Raw genomic sequence first — 11,590 nt, forward strand, 5'->3', positions numbered from 1 at the left:
CGCCTCAGTCGCCTCCGCCGCCTCCTCCGCCGCGGACGCACGATGGACGAGCTCCTCCCGTACCGCGTCGAGTACGCCAAGAGCGGCCGCGCCTCCTGCAAGACGTGCAAGGGCAACATCGCCAAGGACACGCTCAGGCTGGCGGTCATGGTGCAGGTGAGGCCCCGGGAGGGAGAGGAGCTAGAAAATAGATAAGGAAAAAGGTTTGTTTTGAGGGGAGATTTTTAAAATTCGTCTTTCGCGCCGAAATTTATTTATTTTGATCATTTTTTTTAAAACTATTTTTTGGTTTATTATCGAAGCCTCTTGGTTTTTTGGGATGACGTGATATTCATACCTAACCTAGAGTGCCGTTCATGAGCTGTCTCGTCGTGTTTTCGTCGTTTTTTCTCTTCTTACTTTTCGGCCGAAGGTTTCCGTCTCACGTGCGACCCAAACGCAAAGCAAATCGATATATTCAACAGGATTTTCGCCTCCTGGCACTTGCTCTGGGCTTCTCTTTGGCGTCAGTTGGGGTCAGTTCAAGCTTCAACTGCGGTCCATTCAGTCTGTCATTCACGTCATGCACTTCATTCAACGCGTCCAACTGCATTTTTTCATTCATGCATTTCATTCACTGCTTCAGCCGTTATTTCGTTCACGCTAATTCTTATGCCTTTTTGTCATTGGTTAGTTCAAGCGTAACAGTATTTCACTCTGTATTTCATTCACGTACTGTACTTCATTCAATATTTCATTCACGAACTGTACTTCATTCAATATTTCATTCATGTACTGTACTTCATTCAATATTTCAGCTGTATTTCGTGCATGTATACTTACAGGACCTGTACATTCTTGTGTTTTTGTGTCATTTGCTTAGTTCGAGGTTATTTCTCCTTGTAAAGACAAAAGTATGTATATTTTCTTGTAAAGACAAAAGTATGTGTATTTTCTTGTAAAGACAAAAAAGTATGTGTAATTTCCTACCTGTGGTATATATGCATTGATTTCATAGGGATAGGGTGTTAAGGATACATGGTATGCTGTATTTTGTGATATTTCTGTAGGTTTTCATTTTATTTTGTTTGTTTATCGTATGTTCGCTATTTATTCCACCTGTTGTAGTATTTGTATTGTATATACAGTCGTTGATATTCTATAGGGAAGCGATTATTCTGTTTTTTTTTTTCACTTTATACTCTATACTCATCATATTTCATGCTTATTTTGAAGTGATTAAACATTACATAGGGATTTTTTAATACTTTCAAAAATTTCCCCCGTAAAAACATGCAAAACCACATTGGCCTAGCTTATAGGAACTGTATTATCTTTAAGTTAGAAAATGTACACTTTTTTTTTTACTTCAATTTTAAGAAAATTGTATCATAGAAAATTTGGTAGATAACCAGAATCAAACGGCACATAGGGGGAAAAAAGATATAAATGACCATAAAACGACAAAACGAGATGTGGTATTGACATTGAAATCCAAATCAAGGCATTATTTGTATATCAGCATCTGGATATATGCATCTGCGGCTAAGTCCGGCGCTGTGGCCTCCGTGAGTCGTGCTCTGACCACAGTGAACTTATCTTTGCACTGTTTGTTTTGGCGAGATTGAGCTTGTTAACTTCCCTGGAGATAAGCCACCAGTCTAATCTACTTGTAGATTGTATGACTGTGCGAGAGCAAAGGCAGAAGGGAAGGCGAGAGGAAGAGAAAGGGAAAGTGAGTGAGAGTAAAAGAAAGTGAGAGTAGGAGAGTGAGAGGAAAGGTGGCAGTGAAGGTGAGTGAGTGAAAGTGAGTGAGAGGAAGAGAGAGAGTGATTGAGAGAAAGAGAAAGAGTGATTGAGGGTAAGAGAAAGAGTCAGTGAACTTGAGTAAGAGAGAGTGATCGAGAGAAAGAGTCAGTGATTGAGTAAGAGAAAGAGTGGCTGAGAAGGATTAAGAGAAAGTGAATGAGAGATTTAGTGAGAGTAAGAAAGAGTGAAAGAGTAAGAGTAAGAGAGAGATTAAGAGAGAGAGAGAGAGAGAGAGAGATGGAGAAAGAGTAAGAGAGAGAGAGTAAGAATAAGAGTAAGAGAAAGAGAGAGAGTGAATAAGAATAAGAGTAAGAGAGAGAGTGAATAAGAGTAAGAGAGAGAGAGAGAGTAAGAATAAGAGTAAGAGAGTAAGAATAAGAGTAAGAGAGTAAGAGTAAGAGCGAGTGCGGGGCTGAGGGTAAGTGTTAGGTTCAAAGTTACAAGAAAGGGGAAGATTGAGAGTTCTAGTTCTAGTTCTTGAGGGCTTGAAAGGTGGGAGGGGGAGGGGCAAGGGGTCTGGAGGGGAGGAATGGGGGATAACAATCTAAAAAAATATATATATTATTTATATTTATATGAGTAAATGAATTAGTGATTAAATGAATAAGTGGATGGGTGGATAAATGAGTGAAAGAGAAAATGAGTGTAAACAAGTGAGTGTGTGAGTATGTGCAAATAAATGAGTGAATGAATGAATGACTGAATGAGTAAGTTAGTGACTGAGTAGGCAAGTGAGTCAATAGATTAGAGAATGAATGAATGAGTCAATGTGTGAATGAGTGAGTGAGTAAATAAGTGAGTCATTAAGTGAGTAAATGAATGAGTGAATGCATGAATGTGAGATAGATAGAGAGAGAGCAAGAGATAGATAGAGAGAGAGCAAGAGATAGATAGAGAGAGAGCAAGAGATAGATAGAGAGAGAGCAAGAGATAGATAGAGAGAAGAGCAAGAGATAGATAGAGAGAGAGCAATAGATAGATAGAGAGAGAGCAAGAGATAGATAGAGAGAGAGCAAGAGATAGATAGAGAGAGAGCAAGAGATAGATAGAGAGAGAGCAAGAGATAGAGAGAGAGAGAGCAAGAGATAGAGAGAGAGAGAGCAAGGGATAGATAGAGAGAGAGAGAGCAAGAGATAGATAGAGAGAGAGAGAGCAAGAGATAGAGAGAGAGAGAGCAAGAGATAGAGAGAGAGAGAGCAAGAGATAGAGGAGAGAGAGAGAGCAAGAGATAGAGAAGAGAGAGAGAGCAAGAGATAGAGAGAGAGAGAGAGAGAAGAGAGAGAGAGAGAGAGAGAGAGCAAGAGAGAGAGAGAGAGAGCAAGAGAGGAGAGAGAGCAAGAGAGAGGGAGAGGAGAGCAAGAGAGAGAGAGAGAGCAAGAGAGAGAGAGAGAGCAAGAGAGAGAGAGAGCAAGAGAGATAGAGAGACAGAGAGAGAAAGAGAGAAGAGATAGAGAGAGAGAGAGCAAGAGATAGAGATAGCAAGAGTAGAAGAGAAGAGAGCAGAGATAGAGGAGAGAGAGGAGAAGAGAGAGAGAGAGCAAGAGATAGAGAGAGAAGAGAAGCAGAGATGAGAGAGAGAGAGAGAGAGAAGAGCAAGAGATAGAGAGAGAGAGAGAGAGAGATCAAGAGAGAGAGAGAGAGAGAGAGAGAGAGAAGAGAGAGAGAGAGAGAGAGAGAGAGAGAGAGATAGAGATAGAGAGAGAAAGCAAGAGATAGAGATAGAGAGAGAGAGCAAGAGATAGAGAGAGAGAGAAGAGAAGAGAGAGAGAAAGGAAAGGATAGAGAGAGAGAGATAGAGAGGGGAGAGATAGAGAGAGAGAGAGGAGAGAGGCAAGAGATAGAGAGAGAGAAGAGAGAGAGCAAGATGATAGAGAGATGAGAGAGAGAGAGCAAGAGAGAGAGAAGAGAAGAGTAGAGAGATAGAGAGAGAAGAGAGAAGAGAGAGAGAGAGAGATAGAGAGAGAGAGAAGGAGAGATAGAGAGAGAGAGAGAGAGAGCAAGAGATAGAGAGTATAACGGGTATAGGACCCAATTACATTGGCTTGTAGGGGTATTGATACTGGTATTCGGCTTGACTCTTTATTTCTGAGAGTTGATACCACGCAGTATAAGAACACGACATGTTTAGTTATACGGGTTATAGGGCCGCGCGGAGGTCACGGTCAGCTGCCCGGAGAGAGGGCGGAGCTGACCTTAGTGCGGTGGTAGCTTAGCACGAACTCCCGGTCAAACGAGGTCAGATATAAAATGTGACCTCCGCCCTCGCTGAGCGGGTGGTTCTTATTTGGGACATTTGGATCCACGTGGAAAACAGCCACGTGGTCCACTGGTAATAGAAATAGAATTATCCACATCCTGTAACAGAAATAGAATTATCCACATCTTATATTGCTCGGCCACCTACTCGCGCCTCGCCCTCGAGGCGCCTTCAAGGGTGACCTAACTTGGCTGGTCGTCTCGTTCTCGTGCGTCGTCCTGGTGCCTTTTCGTGGCTTCTCGTCCCTGTCGCCCTAATCCTCCTGGTCCTCTGTGTAACTGTCCTTCCTCGTTCACACGTCCTCGAAAGTCTCGCAAAGGTCCTCCTTGACTACGGATTCGTCTTGACCTCCTCGTAGTCCTGGCCCAGGCCTAACTCGGCGGCGTCCTCGTCCACACGTCCTCACAGATCTCGTCCAGGTCCTTCTCGCATCCACACGTCCTCGTAATCTTCGTCCGGATCTACGGGCGTCGGGGCAGGGGCGGCATCTCGGGGCGGCTTATACCTGCGCTACGAGCTCCTGGAGTTGACCGGATCTGCAGGCGTCCGCCAGGCGTCGCCTATGCACAGCATTCTGGGGCGACTGGTACCTTTTCTGACGAAAATCTTGGTCCGTGGGCCTATGGCGATCTTCGATGACGTCCTTCTCACAGCATCCTAAGGGTCCTCCTTCGGTGCCGTGTCGGTCCGACTGCAATATAAAGTCGGGGAGCCAGATCATACACGTAAGGGCCAGAGTAAGAGAAAAGAAAGGCAACAGAGAAGATGGGGTGGTAGTTACCACTAGCCGGTTATTCATAACAATTTACGGTTTTTAATGTTGGTTTTTAACTTATTTTCGTCTTTTTTTTTTTCATTTTGTGTTTTATTTTCACAAAGGTAAAGAAGAAAATAGAAGAGGGAGATGTCAGTAGCCGTCTGCATAGACCTATTTGAACTACCAACCATCTCTGATAGATATGAGAATAGATAAGGGAACGACATCGGCGATCCGCGAAGATCTATTTGAACCATAGTCGTCACACAGATACCTTAGTGCGGTGGTAGCTTAGCACGAACTCCCGGTCAAACGAGGTCAGATATAAAATGTGACCTCCGCCCTCGCTGAGCGGGTGGTTCTTATTTGGGACATTTGGATCCACGTGGAAAACAGCCACGTGGTCCACTGGTAATAGAAATAGAATTATCCACATCCTGTAACAGAAATAGAATTATCCACATCTTATAGAGAGAGAGAGAGAGAGAGCAAGAGATAGAGAGAGAGAGAGAGCAAGAGATAGAGAGAGAGAGAGAGCAAGAGATAGAGAGAGAGAGAGAAGAGAGAAGAGAGAGAGAGAGAGCAGAGAAGAGAGAAGAGAGAGAGAGAGAGAGAGAGAGAGAGAGAGAGAGCAAGAGATTGGGATAGAGATAGAGAGAGAGGGAAAAGAATCAAACCTTTGAAAGGGACTGAATCCGAGAAGAAAGGAAATCAAGGGGAGTTGGGGAGGTGGCATTTTTCCACAGGTTTAGACCTTATAACTCCATTCTCCCTCTCTCTCTGTCCCCCAGTCGCCCATGTTCGACGGGAAGGTCCCCAATTGGTACCACCAGAAGTGCTTCTTCATAAAACAGCGCCCCAAGACTGTGGCCGACATTGCAAACTTTGACGCCGTGCGGTGGGAAGACCAGGAGAAGATCAAAACTGCCATTGGTAAGAGACTGACATTTTGCTTTGCTTTGTTGATCGCAGAGAAATGGTAATAAACCAAAAAGGATAATTGGTAAGAGTAGGTGACAGGTATAAAGAAGAAATGAAGGGGATTTTTAGACTATTTCTGATAGTGTGTTTGTGTGTTTATTTGTTTGTTATTTGATATGGAAGAACTATTTTTCCAACTAAATTCAACCACACAATCCACATTGTTACCACCATTCCATCAATGTTATTAAGAAAGCTCAATATCAGTGCGATCTATAATTCCATTAAACAAGAAACATATACTGAAACACTTAGTAAATTCTTCCTTTCCTACTATCTCAGTCCCTCCCTCACTTAATAACTTAATTACATATTTCTCCACGTACTAACAGACTTTCTTGCCGATCAGCAAACGCAGGTTCGGGTGGCGGCGCTCCCTCAGACGCCGGGGGCAAGGGAGGCAAGAAGGGCAAGGGAAAGGCCAAAGGAGGCGCCAATGACTTCACAGCCGAGTACGCCAAGAGTGGAAGGGCCGTTTGCCGAGGCTGTGATGAGAAGATCCTGAAAGTGAGATGCTTTTTGTTTTGCTTGATTAGTTTTGTATATTTAGAAAATTCCTGTTGCTGGCATTATCATAGATATCTTTGTGATCATTTAGAAATATGTTATAAATATTATAATAATTATTATTGTTATTATTATTATTATTGTTATTATTATTATTATTATAATTATTATTATTATTATTATTATTTCATACTTTCTGCTGGCAGTTTTCAAAGCCAAATTCTATCCAAAGGGAGTGGGTCAAAGCTCATGACCAAGACTCTCTTGGGGTCATTCTCTTTCAAAGCTCAGGTTCTTATCTCACTATCCTGGCTGTTCCTCATAATGTCATTTTTTGTAAAAATGCTGTATTCAGTGTGATATCTAGTTTTTCTCACCATTCAGTTTCCTTGCTACACTTCTGAGTGCTCCCACACCCACAGGTACAACTATTACACTTCTCCTGTTCCAGAATCTCTTGATTTTCCCTTGTCAAATCTTGATATTTCTCCATTTTCTTTTTTTCCTTGTCGCTAGTCCTACTGTCACCTGGTACAGCAATGTCAACAATAATGCTTTTTTTTTTCTCCTTTATTTACAACAACTATGTCAGGTGCCCTTGGCTCAATTACACTGTCACATTGGATATTCACATCCCATATGAGCTTTGTCTTGTCATTTTCCATACTGCCCTTTGGGGAATGCTCATGCCATTTTTCTGCCCTTTCTAGTTTGTAATTCTTGCATAAATTCCAATGCACCAACCTCGTAATGCTGTCATGTTGTCGTTTTTATTCTTTCTGTGCCATCGTGCAATGTGATGTACAAGTTCACCTTTCTCTTCACACATCCTACAAAGTAGTGACTGCTGATTTATCAATATGATGTTTAATATAGTTTATTTGGAGAGCCTGTTTTTGTGCTGCACACAATAGATCAATTTTTCTCAGCCACTTCCATGTCTCCATAGCATCTGTTGATTCCAGCATCTCTCTAGCAAACTGCCGGTACATTCTTTTTTCCTTCCATTTTTGCTCTTTTTCATTCATCCACATCCTGTTTGTACACATCCTTACTGACAACATCTTTAGTGTCTACCACCTCATCAAGCCTAACACCTCGAATCAATGACCACGCTAAATTATTCTCTTCACTTTTAACGCAACTCTCGACCTATGTTCTTCAATTCATCTGTTGTCCATTTCAGAATGCCAGCTCCATATCTCAGTACTGATACAGGCCATGTGTTGGTTGCCAAGATTTTATTTCTGCCATTCAATTTTGAACCTCTTTTTGTATTCACTTGCAAACTTTTCTTTCATGTCTGTTTCTTTGAGCTTATCCCTCTCCATGATATCCAGATATTTGTATTCATCGATTTCTCTCATTTGCCAATTTGGAAGTGCAACATGATTTAGCTTCATAACTTTCCCTTTCCAATACCAATACTCTACACTTACCTAACCAAGTTGCATCCTGATATCCTCACTCCAGATATATACGGTTTGCACTAATGAATCTGTTTAGTCCTCATTACTTGAGATTACTTGAGATCATCCCTGAGTAATAGATGATTCATTCTCAATTGCTTGTCATCCCATTCTTAAGAAGCTGCTACTTTTCTCAAAACCATTGTTAGTGGAATCATATATAATGCAAACTGTAATGGAGATAGGCAGCCCCCCGGGAAAATTCCTCTCTGAATATACATCTTGCAAGCTTTCACCAGAATATGTTTATTCTAGCTTCTATAATCGCTTACCATCACACAGGAAGTTTCTGACATTCTCAGCTATCCCAAACATATCCAGGCACCCACTCATCCAGCTATGGCTCAATTATCCAGCTATGGGGCACCATGTCATATGCCTTTTTATAACCAATCTATGCCATAGCTAGATTAGTCCTTCTTCTTTAACAATCTTTCAGCACTGTTTTGTCGATCAAAACATGGTTCTTTGTTCCATGGCTCCTCTTCTGACAGCCCTTCTACTATCTGGTAATTTTTTCTCCCTTTCCAAGAAGCCATACATCTCTCCTGTAATCATGCCTGTTAGTAACTTCCACATTAAAGGTAGGCAGGGTATGGGTCAATAATTATCAACTGCATTCCCCTTAGATGGATCCTTCTGACAGCACATTCTCCCATAAGTCATCCACTCAGGTGACCTGTTTTCACCACTGGAAATTTCATTCAGCTGATTTGCTATTCTCTCATGCAGTGATGACAGTTGCTTGATCCAATAGCCCTGGACGCCTTTTTTCCCTGGGTCCTTCCAGTTAGGGATTCTTCTCATTTTATTTAACCATCCCTACTGTGATATCCAACTCCCTCATGTTTACGTTGTTTTGTTCGCCTTTCTGCTCACCATTCAGCTTGCCTGTTATGTTCTTTTGCTATGCTCCAGATTTCACCTAAAAAAATCTTACTCTCCTCAGCATCCTGTATTATACTTTGACCTTACTCTCCTCAGCATCCTGTATTATACTTTGACCACTAGCTAGCTCCCCTGTTTAGTTCTTTAAATGCTTTAGCTCTTCTATAACTGTCATCAGCCCTATTATATATTCTTGACCTTCCTTTTACCTCTCTCACCTTTTTTTTTTTTTTGTCTTTCAAGTTTATTGATATCTTTCTTTAAGTACTTTATATCACCTATATGTTGTTTCCACCATTGGTCCTGATTCTTCCCCTTGTTCATTGTCTTTAATCTATGCTTTTTGGCTACCCTAAACTACCCAGACTAATAGTTTCTTTAATGAGATTATTAGTCTGAGTAATATCTACTGTTATAGGGTGTTTAGTGACTACTTTCACTTTTCATCTTTCTTCATGTAATCTCTGCTGATCGACTTTCTTAAACATATCATTTGCCTTTCCTTGTGCCATCAATGCTCTTACATCATCAGTCATCATTTGCTCTTCGGCATTTTTCTCTGCCCATTGACCTTATTGCAGTGTTAGCCTCGATTTCTTGTTATAAAACAGTGACTGTCTTACTTTTATACTATTATATTTATATAGTAACACCTGGGACACATGCCTACAAGTATAGCACATGTGCATGTGTCTATTTAATGCACCCACAGCCCCCCCTTGTTATTATTTAGATACTTTATTAAATATCATTGCAATGATGCAGAGGCTGACGTTGTCGGGGCTCGCTCTATTGTACACACACTTGATGGTAGATTGTCTATTGAAACTGATTACTGTATTCCATACAACATCAACACCAGCTGGAAAGATTTTGCTGCTGTAAACTGATAAGCCGCGATTCTTTCCTCTGCAATAGTACTGCTGTGTTCCGGGGGGGGGGGGGGGGAAAAAAAAGGGGGGGAGGGGGGGGGGGGAAGGAAGGGGGGTGGAAGGTGGTTGTAAAGTTAGGAAGCAACCTGAAAGAGTAAAAATATTACTCAGTGCCAAAGATTATTCTGCTCACAAAAGTGCAGTGCAAATCAGAAGAAAATCACTGAAATTATGAATTTACGCAGTTATGAAAGCCACTGAAGATTCCATGATCGAGACAAAGGCTGAATATCATCCCCTATATCAAGGGAATTATGGACCAGGTGTCTGAATAGATGAGACCTATGCGTCATTTTGGAAATTTTTAACGTCCACGAGAGGTAAGTTGATACATTGGTGTGTGGTACTCCGTCAATGTAACTTTAAGATGAAAAGATACCCATGGTACCTCTAAAAATGCTGCTAGATTCATGTTCATGTAGAGCGCACCTATTGAGTGAGGGCTCTCATGTAAAACAGAGAAAAATCAAGTGTTGAATCTGGCTGCAAGACTAATGGATGATGAAGATTGTATAGCAAAAGTTAAAATCACAGGAGAGGGTGCTGGTTTCTGGCACTCTGATGTAGTCTTGCATTCTGTTTGGCATTATGTGCTACAAAGTATACAGTTTCAAAGGAATGGCCTATAGCATGATACTTGTATTCTGTGTGTGGCACACAAATGGTATAGTCTCAAGAGGTGGTATGCCTAGCACACAACACTTACATTGTTTTACAAACAGTGATGTCGAGATCCAAGAATTTTTTTCAGTATGGATTATGTCCTATGGGCTTTTCTGAGTATGGAATGCTAGTGGGCATGTTTTGATTTGTATTTTATGACATATTATCCTTACCATGCGAAGAAACCAGAGCACAAGATTCTTGACTCACAAACCTAGCTGCTACAAATGTGCTGTTTAAGAGTATTCTTTGCAGTGCACAACTATTCCGTATTTTCTAGTGGAACACAGGGCGGGACAAGATAGATGAGATAAGAACACCTAGAAATGATAAGGAAAGAAGAGCAGGTGTGACAAGAGCCCTAGAACGTGAAGAAATAACAATTTCAGTTCGAAACGACAGAAACAAGGTAGGAGATGCATAAACTCACCCATTAAGATGCAGTGATGGCTTTGAAGAAAATACAAAGAAGTATGGAAAGTTGGTGCTATTGAGTCAGTTGAATGCATTAAGGAAGGAAGACAAGAGAAAGTGAAACTTGTCCAGTAGAAATAAAGAGTAACATTAGAGAAGAGAGGGAGTGCCTTCAAACAAACTGAAAACAAATGTGAAATGTTTGATGGAAGGTTGGAGCAATTACTGTAATGTACGGTGGTTCTATTTAATGGCATGGTTTCTCTCTCTCTCTCTCTCGCTCGTCGTCCGTCTCTCTCTCTCTCCTCAGTAACATCCTCTCTCATCTCCTATCCTCAAAATCTCTCTCCTCATCCCTCTCTCTCTCCCTCTCCTCTCTTCTCATCTCTCTCTCTTCCTTTTCCTCCCCCCCCCCCCCCTCCCGCCCTCCTCCCTCCCTCCCTCCTCCCTCCCTCCATATATATATATACTTATTCTCTGAAATTTTCCAGGACCAAGTGCGAATCAGTAAGAAAGAGTTTGATAGTGAACGTGCTCAGAATTATGGACCTGTGGATTTATGGCTCATGTTGACTGCTTTTGTGAAGAAGGGCGTGCCGAACTGTCTTCTTGAGAGTGGTGCACCATTTGCTGGCTTTGCACTCTCTCTGGGCTGATATACAAGAAATATGCTCAAGTCGAAGTGAAGAAAGATTTGAAGTGTAAGTTCTGCTCTTCAGAAATAGGGTTTTTGTGGAGGGGATGAGGCAGATGAATTGAGAGGGGAAGGAGGGGATCAGGCAGAAGATTGGACTGAGAAAGGGAGTGAAAGGAATAGAAGGAAGGCTAGGGAAGGGAGAGGGAGGATGTAGGACATGGGGAAAGGAGTAGAAGGAGGGGCGAGAAGAGGAGAAGAGATAAAAGGGGCAGGGTTGGTCAATGTGGATTGGCAAAT

The 11,590-nt window shown here is 41.8% G+C and overlaps 1 protein-coding gene across 1 annotated transcript; it reads left to right on the forward strand.

The window, feature by feature from the left end:
- Positions 1-19: 19 nt before the first annotated feature.
- On the forward strand, positions 20-11,334 carry LOC119598537 (poly [ADP-ribose] polymerase-like). The gene is made up of 4 exons (XM_037948167.1): positions 20-156; positions 5,594-5,735; positions 6,133-6,290; positions 11,148-11,334. Exons 1-4 carry the CDS (start codon positions 43-45, stop codon positions 11,310-11,312), a joined length of 579 nt encoding a protein of 192 aa, XP_037804095.1. The 5' UTR covers positions 20-42; the 3' UTR covers positions 11,313-11,334.
- Positions 11,335-11,590: the final 256 nt, after the last annotated feature.

The sequence above is a fragment of the Penaeus monodon genome, chromosome 41 (genome assembly GCF_015228065.2).
Source record: "Penaeus monodon isolate SGIC_2016 chromosome 41, NSTDA_Pmon_1, whole genome shotgun sequence".
NCBI classification, from domain to species: Eukaryota; Metazoa; Arthropoda; class Malacostraca; order Decapoda; family Penaeidae; genus Penaeus; species Penaeus monodon.